Source organism: Hypanus sabinus, chromosome 15, assembly GCF_030144855.1.
Source record: "Hypanus sabinus isolate sHypSab1 chromosome 15, sHypSab1.hap1, whole genome shotgun sequence".
Lineage (NCBI taxonomy): Eukaryota > Metazoa > Chordata > Chondrichthyes > Myliobatiformes > Dasyatidae > Hypanus > Hypanus sabinus.
This window is the reverse complement of record NC_082720.1, coordinates 13,397,255-13,416,029: the sequence shown is the minus strand read 5'-3', so window position 1 is coordinate 13,416,029 and position 18,775 is coordinate 13,397,255. Positions and strand designations below refer to the sequence as shown.

General features: G+C 40.3%; 1 protein-coding gene across 4 annotated transcripts in view; it reads left to right on the top strand.

Annotated features, from left to right (window-relative positions):
* LOC132405307 (regulator of G-protein signaling 14-like) overlaps positions 1-18,775 on the top strand; it is a 123,555-nt gene that overhangs the window by 12,582 nt on the left and 92,198 nt on the right. For 3 of the 4 annotated variants that reach the window (XM_059990009.1, XM_059990010.1, XM_059990008.1), the window contains exon 2: positions 1,879-1,943. In XM_059990009.1, coding sequence (XP_059845992.1) covers positions 1,879-1,943 — 65 coding nt within the window. The remainder of the gene's footprint in view (positions 1-1,878; positions 1,944-18,775) is intronic. The other variant, XM_059990011.1, reaches the window with a different exon arrangement.

The window sequence follows — 18,775 nt, the reverse complement described above, 5'->3', positions numbered from 1 at the left end:
GCTTCAAAGATAACATAAAAATTAGCTAGAAGAAATTCAATATGACATCTAAAAACAAGGAAGACATTGCACTCAATAGATACCCTTGGAAGAAATCTATTCAAGAGGCAGCTGTTCAACATGAGAGCGACCTCCACTGTGTCACAGAGAACTACCAGCAGCTTCAAAAGGAGAGAGTGAACAATGAAAAGACCTAAAGACCAACCACAGCCTACACTTACTGTTGCCCACACTGCACCAGATCAGTCTCTACAGTCTCCTGTGGACTCACCAATAGTCAAGCCCTTAAGAAAACATCATCTCAACTCGAGTGATCACACTGTAGAGTAGAGAAATAAGCTCTTCAGCCTAACTGCTTCATACTGAACACAATTCTCATCTCAGCTAGTTCCATTTGTCCATGTTAGCCCAATATCTCTTCAGTTTTACCAAATGTTTATTCAATTTACCCTCCTTTAATCCTGTAACTCTTATACTTCTTTACAAATCACCAATGTGATCTTTTACCCTAAGTTTTCACAAGGTTCATACATACTATGATCCCTGTTACTTCCAGAAGGGATTATGTGAAGCTTATTGAGCATTACTGTTGTTATTGTTGCTGAGATCGATGGGAATCACAACCTTGTTTCTCAATTTGCTATAATATCATACATACAGAATGGATCTGTGTAAAAAAGCCACAAACAAAACCAGAAGCACAACAAAACAAGAATTTCCATTTGCACAGAATCGTTAATATCGAAAAGATGCCAGACAATATACTTGTGGGGTAGAGGAAATTGGAAAAAGATCATCAGAAGCATCTACATTGGCATGGATTCATCAGTTCTCACCCCAGCTTCTGATCCATTGACACTCAACCTGGCCATTAATCCAGGGCATGCCTTTTTCTCACTGTTACCATCAGGTACGAGATACAGAAGCCTGAAGGCACACACTCAGCGACTCAGGGACAGCTTTTTCCCCTCTGCCATCCGATTCCTAAATGGACATTGAACCCTTGGATACTACCTCACATCTTTAATATATAGTATTTCTGTTTTTTGCATAATTTTTAATCTGTTTGATATACAATTGATTTACTTATTTATTTACTATTATTATTTTTTTTCTTCTATATTATGCATTGCATTGAACTGCTGCTGCTAAGTTAACAAATTTCACATCACATGCTGGTGATAATAAACCTGATTCTGATTCATAGACAAGCACCTTAAAGTCAGTAATAATGCTTGCGGGACTTGTAACTGAATCATTAATCATTTAAGATGTAGAATATACTATATTTTACATATTATGTTATGACACAGCAGAAGTCCATTTGGCCCATTGAGTCAATGCCAATTCTCAGAGGACACCCATCAGTTTGATTTGCCTACTTATGTTCCTGTAATCTGTATTTTCACATATGTCCATCAGCTCTCTCCCCTCACTTCCCCGTCTCCTATTAGGGCAGTTTTCAGCAGTTTATTAACCTGTAAGTACATATTTCGGACATGGGAGGAAACTGTAGCACCTGGAGAACATGCGAACTCCAGACAAAAAGTCACCAGAGGCTAGGATTAAACCCAGAATGTTGAAGGAGTGAGGCTGCAGTGCTAACCACTGTTCTCATTGTTCTCAAAGAAGAGCAGCTAGAGTCAATTACTGCCTGTGAAAATTGGATCAATTTGTGACAGAGAACAGCGGGTCCAGATTATTCTTCTGAATGTTTCGCACTGATGTTTATAACTGCTAGCTAGAGCTGGGAGAAATGATGTTGGTAATACTAAGTGCTGGCATATATGTAAATATTGTAAAATAAATTTGCGTGTTTAACTATTTGCAGTTTGTGAGTAAAACTTCTCATCTCATTCTGTGTTTTTTTTTCTCTAGGCTGCAGCCATTTCAGATGGAGGTTAGTATTCTGATATGGAGACAAGCAAAGGACAACACTTGTGGTAGGATTGAAAAACTAAAATATCAGTGCATTTGGAGTTAAAGGGACAGGCCTGGAACAAGTGCAAATTTCCAGGCCTTGACAGCATATAATGGTGTTGTGAATATGAGCAAATTTTATTTGGTTTATTATCATCTGATGTATATATAAGTGAAAACCTTTTTTTTACATCTCATCCATACAGTTTGTTTCCTCACATCAGTGCATAGAGACAGAACAAAACACAGCAGGAAAACAATAACAGAATGCAAAATAAAAAGTTACAGTTACAGAGATTGTGCAGTGTATGCAGAAAATGGGATGACAAGATAGATTGTGAGGTCAAGTGTCCATCTGATTGTACTTGGGGACCTCCAAGGGATTCTCTCCATTCATAGTCTCTTAATGGTGGGTAGAAGCTGTCCTAGAGTCCAGTGGTACATGCCTATGTAAACAGGCCTTTGTATTTTCTCCCCGATGGGAACACGGAGAACAGAGAATTTCTGGACAGGTGGGTTCCTTGATTATGTTTGTGGCTTTACCAAGCATCAAGAAATGTAGAAAGTCCATAAAGGGGAGGCTGTTTTCCATGATGTATTGATCTGTATCCACAACCCTCTGCAGTTAGACCTGGCTCTGTCAGAGGGTACTTCAGTCACCTGTGCTATCTCCCAACTTGCAGAGTGACAGCAGAGTCTCTGTGAGCACCTACCTTCTGGCATGAAATGTTGATTCAAAATGTATTCCAATAGAGAAGTTAACATCACTTTTTCTCTCTAGGCTCCCTCACTGAGCCTGACCGCAACAGCCTTTCTAGCTTTTTCAACTGGCACCAGGTGATGTGGTGATGTTGGCTCTTTGGCTGAGGTGGGCTGTCATGCCTAATTAATTCTGTGTATTGCACATAATCTATACAAACATCTGCCAATTTCAGCCTTAAAATAAGCAATTAGTTTGATCATCAAAAGGCATTTTGTCTGAATGATTTCTAGATTTCTATCAACATTATGAGAAAAAGTTCAAAGTTCGAAGTAAATTTATTATAAAGTATATATGCACACACATACACACATATGTGACATATATGGATGAAAGGCGGGTATCAAAGGCAGTGGAATTGGGGTCACAGGGTACCTGGATGAAATGGGATCTTCCCAAGTATAAGGTAACTTGGGCAGAGCTTTGGAGACTGGAGCCTTTCCACATTTCTTTCCTCCTGCCCTCTGTGTATGATACTCTCTCACAGTTGCACGTGTGGGGGCAGAGATAGGACCCTGACTGCAAGCTTTGTGGCACACATACTGTCAGGATGCAAAAGAGCTTTAACCCAAGGTTGGTATATGTGGTGCCACGACAAAGTCTTGCTGCCTCTTGCTGACACACTGGAGTGGGAAAGGTGTAAAAAGAGACCTGCTGGCAGAGATGCAAACAGGGCAGTCATTTTCATCAAGGAGAGGGCCACGCCAGATATATCAAAGAGGCCTAAATCCAATCTGCTGCAAACTACCAAATCTTGGGAGATGAGGATCGATGTGGGGAGGAAGCTGGAGATGGTGCAAACCACACTTTGACCAGACATCATACTCTGGTCCAAGAAAATCATCCTGGTGGAGCCCACAGTACCATGGGAGGAAGGATAGGAGGAGGCTCATGAGAGGATGGCACCGAAGTACCAGTCCTTAGTCCAGGAGTGCAGGAACAAAGGATGGCAAACGTGGCTTTTCCCCGTGGAGATCGGCTGTACGGGGTTCCTGGCAAGGTCGGCATGGAGGTTACTGTCTGCACGGGCCTCGATGAAAAGAGCAGGAGCAGCTGGCAGGATGGGGGAGGAAACAGAAAGAGCCTCTTGCTGGATATGGAGTCAGCGAGAGGAGTTGAGCTGGAAGTCAGCAGCAGATGACCACCACTGCTGACCCACCAACTGGAGAGTACAGTGGTTAAGGGTCAAAACGCTCTATGAAGATTGAGTACTACCCGACGCCATCTGATTCTGGCCAAAGGCTACGGCTACTGCATCAGTTAGCTGAAGAGGGCATGATGCAAACAAGTGTCACCATATACATATCTGAGATTTATTTTCTTGCAAGTAATCACAGTAAATACAAAAAACACAATAGAATCAATGAAAGACCATACACAACCAACAGGCACAAAAAACTGTGTGAGTACAAAAAGAAAGAGAGAAAAATAACAACAACAACAATAATAATAATAATAATAATAATAATAATAATAATAATAAACAATAAATATCAAGACCATGAGATGAAGAGTCCTTGAAAGTGAGTCCATAGGTTATGGGAACAGTTCGGTGATGGGGCAAGTGAAGTTGAATGAACTTATCCCCTCTTGTTAAAAAGCCTGATGGTTAAGGTGTTCTTGAACCAGTGGTGCAGGTCCTGAGGCTCCTGTATGTTCTTCCTAATGGCAGCAGCGAAAACAGACCATGGCCTGAATGGTAAGGGTCCTTGACATTCGATGCTGCTTTTCTGAATTAGTGCTTCATGAAGATGTGCTGAATGGGCTTTAGCTATGATGGACTGGGCTGTATCCACTACTTTTTGTAGACGCATCCGTTTAAGAGCATTGGTGTGTCCATACCAGGCCGTAATGCAACCAGTCAATACCACACATCTATATCGATCTCCATCACACATCTATAGAAGTCTGTCTAGAAGCTTGATTTCAATGTTTCGCAGAAGCTTAGACGGTTACATAAATGGTAGGGGTATGGAGGGCTATAGTCAATGGGAGGAGGCTGTTTAAATGGTTCAGCATGAACCAAAGGGCCTGTTTCTGTGCTGAAATTTTCTTTAACTCTTTGACTGATCACCTGTCCAAATGTATCCTAATACGGCATTGTTTGAAATTTTGTCTAATCACATCTATATGAAGTTCCTGCGAATGACCTTTGCTTTCTTTGTCAATTTTTTAATGAGATTTGAACTTATTGAAACTGCAAGGTGTGGCAGGACAGAACCTGAGAAATGATTGTGCTCTAACTGTGTCTAACCACCTGAAATATTCACAACATGGTATTTGTCTTTGAAAGAGATAATTTAATGTTTGATTTTGAAGAATAATAGGGCAGTTGTGGGAGAGGGTGTAAATAGGAGGTGCATTTGGTCCTTGCATCATTAGATTAGAATTTCTTCTGAATGTTTTTTTCTAGGTACCTGCCTGATATCAGCTTTGGGTCATGGTCAAGAATAATACACACCTAAAGTCAAATGCCATTTAACACTCTCATCTAAAGATCACATATGGTGAAGAGAACCATTAGTTACAACCACAATCAGTGAACAGAGAAGATGGGAAAAAGTGCATTGCACAGATAATTAAAAACCGGGGATAAAGTGTGCCATAGGGTCCTATTCTTGTGATTATTTGGAGCTTTGACGTATGGTGTACAATAATGGGTCAGCTGTCAACCAGAAAATGAGTTTGGGGCTATTTGAAATTAAGATCTCCATATGTGTAAATCAGTGTCAGTGTCCAATGGTAATATACACAATGAACAGGCTGTAATTTGGCTTTCAAACACAGTGCAGTAAAGCACCATTTCATTTAGTGTAAACCCCAAGGAATTAAATGAACTTCTTGTTTTGCACAGTTTTACATTACTGTGTTCTGAGTGATAAACAAATGCTGGTCAGGACACAATGCATTTCCTTCCTTCCTCAATAAACAAAGACTAAATTTACACACAGTTATTTATTTCAACTCTATGATTTTGAGCTAAATTCATATTCTCAAATTGTGGGATTTAATTCAAGTTCAATTCATTTTCAAACCCATTAACAAACCCACTGCTCCACCCTAGCTGACATGATACTGGATACTGGTTAGATCTGGCAAATTAGGTCAGAATTGAGTAATTGTATTTGTCTAGAATTTTTCTAGTAATTTATGCATTCAGAGATGCTCTTCCGGACACCACTGTTGTAATGTCTGGTTATTTGAGTTACCGTTGCTTTCCTGTCAGCTTGAACAAGTCTTGCCATTGTCTTCTAACCTCTCTCATTACAAGGTGTGAACCTTAGATCACTGTAAGATTTTTTTTCTTTTTCGCACATTTCTCTGTAAACACTAAAGACTAATTGTGCATGAAAATCCCCGGAGAACAGCAAATTCTGAAATATTCAAAGCACTAAGCCTGACACCAGCAATTAATCCATGGTTAAAGTCACTTAGATCACAATTCTTCCCCATTCTGGCATTTGATCTGAAGAGAAAGTGAACCTCTTGACAATGTCTGCATGCTTTAATGCTTTGAGTTTCTGCCACATGACTGGATTTGCATAAACCGGCAGGTGTACAGGTGTACCCAATAAAGTGGCCGCGGAGTGTAAAAATCCATTTTTCTCTGAATGTACAGTGTCTGAACCTGCTGAGTTCTCTTGGGTGGTGAAACCCAAGAGCTTTCACATCCTCTGTGAGAAGGAATTTCCTCTCAGCTTTATTATGAATGTTGGCCTTCTACTTGGAAGCTGTGATTCTTAATTTTAGACTCTGAAGCCATGGGAAAGATTCGCCTCCTCAATTATCCTTCAAGTCCCTTGCTATTACACCATATTACCCAAGACAAAGCCATGCTTCCTCTGCAGCTGTTTAATATGATTGATACATTGACCATACAGCATGGAAACGGACTCCTCAGCCTACTCATCCTGCTGACCAAGATGTCTATCCAAGCTGGTCACATTTGCCAACATTTGGTCCATATCCAGTCTTTATCCATTCAATATCTAAATGTCATTTAAATGTTATAATTGTACCCAGCTCACCTGCTTCCTCTGACAGCTCGTTCAACATACCACCTTCTATGTGAAGAAGTTTACCTCATGACCCTTTTAAATCTTTCCCCTCTCACCTTACATCTATGTCCTCTATGTTTACACTCTTTTTACCCTGGGTAAAAGATTGTAACCATCTATCTTATATGGGACCCACAGGACTACATAAATTCTATTGTTCCAGGGAAAGGAGCCCGAGCCTTTCCCACCTCCCCTCATAACCCAAACTCTCCAATCCTGATACAATCCTTGTGAATATTTTCTGCAACTTTCCCTTTTAGAGGTATCTTCCAAATAGCAGAATTGCATGCAATGCTCAAAGTGTGTTTTCATAGAACTGATTGTGCAGGTAGAACATGATCTCCATGTCTAGTAAGATGGCGGCACATGCGAACGCACCAAAAAAGCTTTTTGCTTTGTGAAATATGTTTTCTTACGATCCAAAGACAATTCGACTCCAAGAATTTTGGATCTGCAGGACTATTCCATCAGTGAGCTGTTCCTTGATTAGAGTAACTGGACTGGTGTTGGTGGTGGAGTCAGTTGAGGTGTTGAAGGGGTCTGCCCTGATCTTGGAGAAGGAGCTGGTTGGGATATCAGGAAAGGAGATGGTCAGGATATTGGAGGAGCCGACTGAGATGTCGGAGGAGCCAGTTTGGGTTTGGAGGAGCAGACCTGGCTGCAGACCGTGTTGACGCTCGCCACTTAGAAGCATTGAAGTTGATACAGTATAACCATGGGAGAGTGTCTCAGACATTTCACTTGTGGGTGTAAGACTCTGTTGGACAGTGATAATCTAAATTACTGCAGGTCTGTTACTCTTCTCTGGTGGCAGGACAGATGTCTTGGGAGCTGTGCAGACTCGGTTGTAGCAAAGACAAGGCCTGAAGCCTTGGGCTTGCCTGCTGCTGCAGATGAGGTGAGAGATGTGGAAGTGCTACAGTGTGGTGTCTGTGCTCAGCCGGGGCCTGTCAGTGCTATCCTCCCATGTCCGAGCGGTGGAATGGCTGGCTGGATTGTGCAGCATTGCCGGGAGACCATAACATCGATTGCCAGACATCGTTGCTCAGGGTCTTGGACTACATAAATGTTTTTTTTTGATTGGATATGCTTCTTTGCTGACTATTTTTAATTATGTTACTTGCTTTTTTGAAGTTTGCTTGCTGTTTTGAGTGTTTTGCACCTTGGCATCAGAGGAACGCTGCCTTGTTCAGCTGTACCTATGTTTGAATGACAATTAAGCTTGATTTGATCTTGATTGGATTTGACGTCCCAGCTCCTGTACTCAATGTATAAACATGAGAAAGTCTGCAGGTGCTGGAAATCCAAAGCAACACATGCAAAATGCTGGAGGAGCTCAGCAGGTCAAGCAGCATCTATGGAAATGAGTAAACAGTTAACGTTTCAGGCTGAGGTGTTTCTTTGGGACTGGAAAGGAAGTGGGATGAAACCACAACCAATCTATATTTAGTTTCTGCGCCGTAGAAGAGACCAAACTGTGAACACCATATGCAAGTCACTAGATTGGATGAATCTGGAAAGACTGGTTGCCCGGGTGGTGGCAAGTGAAAAGGTCCTTTTGTCTATATTCTCACCCTCTAACTGCTCTCATTCACCCACTGACCTTACAGCTTATCCGCTAGGTCACCCTGTCCTCAGTAGGGCTTGTTCTGTGCTGTGTGACTCTGTAACTCTACATGATTATGTGAGAATGACTGGGTTAGCATGTTACCTGTCAAACCTGTGGAACAACAGCTTTCTATATATTCGTGAGGAGGTGTTGCATTTGGCTGTTTGTAGCTTTGTCATATTGGAACATGTGCTGGAGAATCTGACCATATTTGTTCTTGCTGCTTCATACCTTGTTAATTCATTGCGGAGTTCTAGATTTGGAGGTATCTCACCATCCCTTCATGATTAGGAGGTCAACGTTCTTAATCACCTTTCCCAACAGGTTCACTGGGCAGCTCATCAAGGGAAGTATGGGTGGGTAAACTGACATCACAGATTCTAAAATAATATCAAACAAGGAAAACAAAATGTCAAAAATCAATCGCATTGGTGGGAGAATGGAGTTAATTTCCCTTCAAGGTTACTAAACCACGTGTTTCATTTTTTTACAGCAGTTCTATATCTTAATTCCACTACTATTCTCAAAACTTTACAATTTTACCAAAACACGAAATACGTCGGCTTGTCATGCACTTGTCAGACAATGATGTGCATTGAGAGTGTGTCTCTCAATTGTAACTCGGCAGTTGGATACGGATTGTCACATGGCTTACAGAAAACATAATGAGCAGTTCAGTACAGACCACGGGATGGTTAGTGCACAGTGATAAAGTATGAGTAGGATTTGAGGGTATTCCAGATGACTAATTATTAGTCATTCACGCATTATCATTACCTCTGGAAGCATTCTGGTGGCTGAGACTGCAAGTTGATATTGGTTGATGGAAAGAGGAAGACCAGCACATACACAGAGCTGTATCAAAGCAGAAGTCCCCACTCCTTCTCACATGGTGCCCTCTTAACTTTATTATCCATTAAAATGGGTAGCCGTATCATCTAAGCTGGGGGCAGTGCCTGGTGCAGCTCTTTTCCAGTACTTCATTCCTGGTTGTTTAGATGTCTCTAGAATGGGCTTTAACCCATATGTGGAGATAAGAATCAATCAGAAAGGATTAGCAAACCAAGCAACATGATGAGCTCCATTTCATGTATTCAGTTCCCTTTAGGGAAATTGGGAAAGCATTGTGATGCTGAAACTAACCCCAGTATTGCAGTAATAAAACTGCTTAACAATCAGGAAGAAGCTTATTACTGTAACATTATCAAAGCATTGTGAAACATCTAATATAGATTTTTTACGTAGAGTCTTACATGATGGTAACTAGAGTCTGAACCAAGCCATTTTTCTTTTCTCATTCCTGCTAGCCACTTAAAGCTAAAAAGTTTCTACTGCATGAATTTTAACGTTTCTACATTATAAGCAAGGGAGATTTTTCTCTCTTGTATTCAAGTTACAAACAACTAGTCAGTAATATATAGAAATGATGCAGCTGGAGATGAAAGCTTATTGAAGGTCTGGGTCTTTAAGAAATTCCAACAGCTTTATGTACCCATGTACAGCCACCAGTGAAGTACATAATTATAATGCTCATTGTAAAGAAAGGAACTCAGTGGCAAATTTGCAAGAAGTGAAAACTTTCAGTATGGTAATTAATGAGGGAATAATCAGTTTTTGTGATGTGACCTGGGATCTCAGAAGTAACTCCTTTCATAAAAAAAGAGAGGGGAAGATGAGGAGAATTTACCTATGTGGAGAATGGCCACAAGAAGTGAGACTAAGTGAACATTACATGTTTGGGAACTAGAACATCACTTCCTGTGACTTGTGTGGGAGAAAGGAGGAAGGGATAGTTCAGGATTTTGAAGAGCCCTTGGTAATTATCCTACCGTGTGTAGAGATTAACATGTTTAGTTTGAGACGCTTAGCATTGTTTAAAAGCCGGTGCAGTTACAGAAAATCTGGTGAGTACATTTTTCTAATGTGATTTTCATGATTGTGGTTTGGGTAAAGACTTGGTTTCAAAATCTGTGTGTGGCTCAACAAACGGTTTATTATCTAGCCTTCATACTATGGTCTGTCTGAGTGGTTCAATGAGTTTTCCTTATACAAAATATGGTGCACTTGTCAATTATGTGACTAAAGTATAAATTAGTACACCTTCCTCTCAATAGAATATATGTCATGATCTTACAATAATATAGCACCTCTAATAAGCTAACATCACTATAGGGTTGGGAAGCTGCAGTGACAGATACATCTTTAAAAAAACATGGATAGATATGTATGTGAGAAAGTTTAGAAGGATTTGGGCCAAATGCAGGCAAATTGGACTAGCTCAGATCAACAGTTTGCTTGGCATGGATGTATTGAGCCGAAGGCTTGTGGTCCTCTTGGAGGAACACAATTTATTTCTAACAAAATTTGAGAGTTCTACATGTCCCTACTTGTTACTTGCATTTCATTTCTCAGTAGTTGGGGTTTTCACAAAAGATGTAATGTGATATATGAACCAGGCATTTTTATCTTTCTGTGGATGTGTAATCATCAGCCTAAAAATGTAACTTCAATCTGCAATCTTACTTTTATTTCTGACTTTTTGACGAGATCCATTCTGTTTTCTTTCCCTTAATCGGTAACACTTGGGTGTGATACAGTTGGTGAATGAAGTCACCTATGATAATAGGGTTCTATCTGGATATAACCCCTGTCATATTTAAATAATTTAAGAAATGCTCTTCTGATTCCAACTTGAGTGCTATTGCACTTTAAGTGAAACTACCATTCAGAAGTTTTTCGCAGGGCTGCTAGTTAACATTTGCTTAGAATCAAATTCTTACCAGTATTTGTACTTGTTCAGCATTTTTAGCATCAAAAAGACTTCCCAGGAATCAGGAATTTTAACTGAAAAAGATACTATACCTGGCCAAGTAAAGAGATCATGGGGCAGCTGAGAATAAACTGAAGTTTTAATGAACATCTTATTGGAGGAGAGCAGTAGATAGAGATGGAAAGGTTTAGGAACAGCATTCAAAAGGCAAAGAGATAAACACTGAATGTACGATAGCTGACATTGTTATGAAGGAACGTGGAGTGTCTTGGATGTCAGAATTCTCAGGGATAGATGGGGCAAGGTATTTTGCATGATTTTGATTGAGGCAGATTGTCTTTGGCCTGCAGTCAATGAAAGACACATGAATTGAATTGAACTGAACACTCCTAGATTGCTTCAAGGACTCTACATTCTGACGTTTAATATTCTGTGTGATATTCTTTTGTGTTTTTTTTCCATTTGCATGTTTTGGTCTTTTTTCCCTTGCTGGATGTTTGATGTTTTCTCTGACTAGGTTCCACGGTGCTCCTTTGTTTCGTGGCTGCCTGCAGGAAGACGTAACTCAGGATTGTATACTGCATACATACTTTGATAATAAATGTACTTGGAAAATGCTGTATCAATGGGAACAGCAGATAGAGACACTATTGACTTGCAGTCAGGAATGAAAGTGAGCATGAACAAAATTGCAACATCTAAACAGAAACCGACCTGGTCAAAAAAATAGTGTTACTGTTGTGGCAAGAGCTCACATACACAAGACAAACGCACACATAAAGGTGTAAATTGCTGAAAAATGCAACAACGTGGGACACATTTAAAGAACATGTCAGGCACACAAACATAAATGGACTACACAGGGAAAAGAAAAAGATTAAAGTCAAGTTTCAGTCTTAAAAAGCGCATTAATCTGTGTGCTGTTGATGAAAGATCTGATAATGATGAGAGTGACATAGGACTGAGTACTGTTGAGATTTACAATGTAAAAACTAACAATCAACATGATTTATACTTAAAGTGAACAGCAAATTAATTAAAATGGAATTGGAATCTGGCTCAAACATATTAAACTGAAGCCTGCAGATATGCAACTAAGAACTTATACCGGAGAAAAGTTAACTCCCACAGGATTGACATTCATATCAGTGAAATATATCAACCAACAAGCACGTAAGTGGTAAAAACAAGAAGGCAATATGATGAGGGTGTGAGTGGCTGAGACACCTACAAATTAACTGGAGATCCATCCACCATTTACATGTCACGTTCCCTCCAATAGGGTCAACTGAAAGTAAATTAAGAAAGGTACTGGACAACACAACAATAGTGTTCAAGGATGGTATTGAAAAACTCAAACATATCAGTCATAGCTTAGTGTTAAATGACAATGCCACACCCAAGTTTTACAAAGCCTGTCTGGTTCCATACCATCCATGATAAAGTTGCCTTTGTGCTATTTCACATACTGCAGAGGCTGAAGGAATTCTTTCCAAGGTTGAGTGGAGCACTTGGGCATTACCAGTGGTCCCAGTTGCCAAAAAAAATGGGTTTGACAGGATCTGCACTGATTTTAAGGTCACCATTAACTAAGTACTGAAAGTAGATCAATACTCTCTTCCCAGGATAGAGGATATCCTTGCAAACCTTTCTTGAGGGAAACATTTCAGCAGAGTGGACTTAGCTGAGGCCTATCTACATATAAGGTAGAAAAAGAGTCCAAAATGTTTCTCACCATAAGGACTTAAGGACATAGGCGGTATTATGTCCATAAGGAAATAAGGACCATAAGGGGGCAGGGATCCAGAATGCGAGAGAGGATAGCGAGATGAAGAATAAAGGACAGGTGGGGACTACACGGTTCTGGAATATTAAGTGTGTAGTAGAGAAAGGTAAGGCAGAACAAGTGATAAGGAGGACACATGTACAGAGGAATGGTCTGACAGAACATGGAGTTAAATGTGCAGAAAGAATAAGTAATTTTAGGAAGGACAACAAAATTCAAGGGGCGTATAGCCCAATGGGAGTTTGGGGAGCAGGGTTAAGCACAATAGGCAGCAATTTAAACAGAGAGAGGAGAAATGGGCTAAAAATTCTATATCTGAATGCATGAAGTGTCAGAAATAAGGCGGATGAGCTTGAAGCCCAGGTGCGAATGGGGAACTATGATGTTGTTGGGATAACAGAGACATGGCTGCAGGGAGATCAGACCTGGGAAATGAATGTACAAGCGTATACGTGCTATCGTAGGGACAGAAATGTGGGCAGAGGGGGTGGAGTGGCCCTGTTGGTGAGGAATGAGCTTCAGTCCTTTGCAAGGGGGGACATAGGATCAGGAGAAGTAGAGTCTGTGTGGATAGAACTGAGGAATAGTAAGGGCAAAAAGACCCTAATGGGTGTTGTCTACAGGCCACCAAACAGTAGCATGGATATTGTGTGCAAGTTGAATAGGGAGTTAACATTGGCATGTGGCAAAGGTAATGTTGCATAGTTATGGGGGATTTCAACATGCGGGTGAACTGGGAGAATCAGGTTGGTGCTGGACCCCAGGATAGGGAGTTTGTAGAGTGCCTACAGGATGCATTCTTGGAACAGCTTGTACGAGAGCCGACCAGGGACAAGGCTATTCTGGATTTAGTGTTGTGTAATGAACAGGATTTGATAAGCGATCTTGAAGTAAAGGAGCCATTAGGAGGTAGTGACCATAATATGATAAGTTTTTATCCGCAATTTGAGAAGGATAAGGGCAGCTCGGAGGTGTCAGTGTTGCAGTTGAACAGGGGAAACTATGGAGCCATGAGGGAGGAGCTGGTCAAAGTTGACTGGATGGATATCCTAGCAGAAAAGACAGTGGAACAGCAATGGCAGGTATTCTTGGGAATAATGCACAAGGTGCAAAATCAGTTCATCCCCCAGAGAAGGAAGGATTCAAAGGGTGGGAAAAGGGCCACAGTGGTTGACAAAGGAAGTCAGAGATTGCATAGCATTAAAAAAAAAGGAAGTATGACAGAGCTAAGGTGAGTGGGAGGACAGATGATTGGTTAATTTTTAAGGAACAACAGAACTTAACTAAAAAGGCAATACAGGGAGAAAAAATGAGGTATGAACGCAAGCTAGCCAGGAATATAAAGGAGGATAGCAAAAGCTTTTTTAGGTATGTGAAGAGAAAGAAGATAGTTAAGAACAATGTTGGGCCCTTGAAGAATGAATTGGGTGAAATTGTTATGGGAAACAGGGAAATGGCAGAAGAATTTAATGAGTACTTTAGATCTGTCTTCACTAGGGAAGACACAAGCAGTCTCCCAGATGTATGGATGGGCCAAGGACATAGGGTTACAGAGGAAATGAAACAGATTGACATTAAGAAGGAAACGGTGATGAGTAGACTGATGGGACTGAAGGCTGACAAATCCCCAGGTCCAGATGGTCTGCATCCTAGGGTACTAAAGGAGGTGGCTCTGGAAATTGCGGATGCATTGGTAATCATTTTTCAATGTTCCTTAGATCCAGGATCAGTTCCTGAGGATTAGAGAATGGCTAATGTTATCCCACTTTTTAAGAAAGGAGGGAAGGAGAAAACAGAGAACTATCATCCTGTCAGCCTGACATCAGTAGTGGGGAAGATGCTAGAGACCATTATTAAAGATGAAATAGTGGCATATCTAGATAGCAGTGATAGGATTGGGCCGAGTCAGCATGGATTTACCAAGGGCAAATCATGCTTGACTAGTCTATTGGAGTTTCTCGAGGATGTAACCAGGAAGTTAGACAAGGGAGATCCAGTGGATGTAGTGTACCTCGATTTTTAGAAGGCATTTGATAAGGTCCCACATAGGAAATTGGTGGGTAAAATCAAAGCTCAGGGCATTGAGGGGAAGACATTAACATGGATAGAAAACTGTTTTGCAGATAGAAAGCAAAGGGTAGCGGTGAATGGGTGTTTCTCGGAATGGCAGGTGGTGACTAGTGGGGTGCCACAGGGCTCGGTATTGGGACTACAGCTGTTTATAATTTACGTCAATGATTTAGATGAAGATATTGAGAATAACATCAGTAAGTTTGCTGATGATACTAAGCTGGGTGGCAGTGTGACGTGATGAGGATGTGAGGAGAATTCAGGGTGACTTGGATAGGCTGAATGAGTGGGCAGATATTTGGCAGATGATGTTTAATGTGAATAAGTGTGAGGTTATCCACTTTGGGAGTAAGAACAGGAAGGCAGATTATTATCTGAACGGTGTAGAGTTAGGTAAGGGAGAAATACAAAGAGATCTAGGAGTCCTTGTTCATCAGTCACTGAAGGTGAATGAGCAAGTGCAGCAGGCAGTGAAGAAGGCTAATGGAATGTTGTCCTTTATTACAAAGGGAATTGAATACAAGAGCAAGGAAATCCTTTTGCATTTGTACAGGGCCCTGGTGAGACCACACCTGGAGTATTGTGTACAGTTTTGGTCTCCAGGGTTAAGGAAGGACATCCTGGCTGTAGAGGAAGTGCAGCATAGATTCATGAGGTTAATTCCTGGGATGTCTGGACTGTCTTACGCAGAGAGGTTAGAGAGACTGGGCTTGTACATGCTGGAATTAAGGAGATTGAGAGGGGATCTGATTGCAACATATAAGATTATTAAGGGATTGGACAAGATAGAGGCAGGAAGTATGTTCCAGATGCTGGGAGAGTCCAGTACCAGAGGGCATGGTTTGAGAATAAGGGGTAGGTCATTTAGGACAGAGTTAAGGAAAAACTTCTTCTCCCAGAGAGTTGTGGGGGTCTGGAATGCACTGCCTCGGAAGGCAGTGGAAGCCAATTCTCTGGATGCTTTCAAGAAGGATCTAGATAGGTATCTTATGGATAGGGGAATCAAGGGATATGGGGACAAGGCAGGAACCGGGTATTGATAGTAGATGATCAGCCATGATCTCAGAATGGCGGTGCTGGCTTGAAGGGCCGAATGGTCTACTTCTGCACCTATTGTCTATTGTCTATCAACTTTGTCCCTAAATAGTCTTATTGTTGGCATGGCATCTGCACCTGCACTCTGGCAAACGTCTATGGACCAGATGCTGCCAGGCTGCTCAGGCACTCAGTGTTAACTGGACAACATCTTTGTTAGCAGTAAGGATTACAAGGAACATTTCCAAGATATTAAAACAGTGTTAAAATGGTTAGAAGTTTATGGCCTCAGAGCACAAAACAAGTGTGAATTCTTTAATCCAAACGTCATTAACTGTCATCACAGCATTGAAGCACAAGGATTACACAAATTTGCTGAGAAAATTCAATTTGTGGTGTATGACTCAAGGCCAAAATCAAGGCACAATTGTGGTCCTTTTAAGGATTTGTCAAACACGATAACAAGTTCCTACCAAACCTGGCTAGAGGTGTTCCACACCTTGAACTCATTTCTACAGATTGGGAAGATATGGCAATGGACAAAGCAGTGGGAGGTGGCTTTCCGAAAGGTATAGCCAAGCATTCTCATTTCTCAATTGACAGGAATTTTGGAACTATTCTAATGGTGTTTGGTGGCTTTCTGGAGAACTACACAAATATTGCTGTGTGGGCCCAATTGTTTAATGCTATTGTGTAGTGACTTTGAGATGATATCAATTGTAGATATTATGATTGGGCCTGTTCATGTTCTGTAGTCTTTCAAATTCCTCTTTTAATTCAGCATATTCCTAATGTTTTCACTGCTTGATTTCTGTATGTTATGTGCATTTGTCTTGGCTATATCTAGTAAGTAAGTGGTTTTTGCTTGTTTATCCTGTAATATTATATCCTTTTGGGTATAATGGACTGTCCTATCTGTAATAATGGATTGTTCATAAGGTAATTTTTGGACTCTGACTCTAAAACTGGATCAGATTTGTATTTATGATAAGGTGTGGTGTCTCTTATGGCTTTGTATTTAAAGCAACTGTTTCCTAAATGTTGTCATTTTGGGTCTTATTTTACTTTGTAAATTTTCCAGATCAGTTTCAGACCAAGGTATTTTGCCAAAAGAATAGGTGAATATCTATATAGCAAAAGTGTTTATTTTCTTTGTAAAATTTTGCTGTTGAGCTCAACTGGCAGATTTTCTTAAGCCTTGAAGTACATCCTGTCGAAAGTTTTCCCTTTATCACACTTATGATCTATTTACTTTGCTTTTTGCTATCCCAGATACTTATATTTCATGTTCATCCGTTGGTTGTTTTGTATCCTACTAGTTCTATTACACCTTACGTTAAGTTTAATGTTCTGCATTTGTCTAGTCCAAAGTTCATGTTTATATCTTTCAAAAATAGTTCTACTATTTAAATTAACTGCTTGAGCTTTACTGATGAAGAAGTGTACAATTTCAAAGTTTCCATGTATAGAAGGTGTGTCAAGGTAAAATTCATTTAGTTGTTTCAGATTTGATACCCTATTTTTGTCTGATTTGGTAAATTAGAGAGCAAGTTTAAATCTAGACAAGCCCATAGTGGGCTTAGAGAGTCTCCCTGGCAAATGCGTTGGTTTATTCTGATAATGGTGATTGTTCTTTAGTAATTGTTAAAAGATAGGGTAATTATAGAACGCCAGTGCTTCATCAGTTGTTGAAAGAATTTCACAAGTATTGGGTGTAGTTTATATATATTATGAACTTTTATTAACCATGAGTGTGGGATGGAATCAAATGCTTTTTAGTAGTTAATTTTACAACATGAAGATTTCTGCTTTTCCGCCGGGCTTGATTTAGAATTGTGAAATCTATTATCAGTTGTTCTTTGCATTCTTTCATACCCTTACGACCTCCTTTCTGCTCTTCTGTAACTATATTGTAGTTATCAAATGAGTGGTGATTAGCTTCCAGATGCATGATGTTACAAATGACAATAAACTTGACAACTTGAATTTTATATTATTTTGTCATCGGATGATATTTTGATGGTTTGTGATTTCCCCTTTGGGTGAGTGATGTGTTTTACGTCTTGGACAATGACTCCCACCCACTCCATAATGTACTGGTTAGGCACAGGAGTACATTCAGCCAGAGACTCATTCCACCGAGATGTAACACTGAGCATCATAAGAAGTCATTCCTGCCTGTGGCCATTAAACTTTACAACTCCTCCCTCGGAGTGTCAGATACCCTGAGCCAATAGGCTGGTCCTGGACTTATTTCCACTTGGCATAATTAACTTATTATTATTATTATTATTAATGGTTTTATATTGCTATATTTCTACACTATTCTTGGTTGGCACGGCTGTAACGAAACCCAGTTTCCCTCGGGATCAATAAAGTATGTCTGTCTGTCTGTCTGTCCGTTTTTCAGGATTATTATTATCAACTTTTTTGTCTTTCTTTTTGTGTTTACACAGTTTGTTGTCTTTTTCCCATTGGTTGTCCACCCTGGTGGTGCGGTCTTTCATCGATCCTATTATTGTTTCTTGGATTTATTGAGTATGCCCACAAGAAAGTGAATCTCAGGGTTTGACATAGTGACATACAATACAATATATCTGCTTTGATAATAAATTTACTTTGAAATTTGAAGATTGGCTGACTGACAGGAAGCAAAGAGTAGGAATAAACAAGGCCTTTTCTGGGTGGCTACTGGTGACTAGTGAGTTCCACAGGGGTTAGTCTTTTTTAACATTATATTTCAATGTTTTAGATGACAGAATTGATG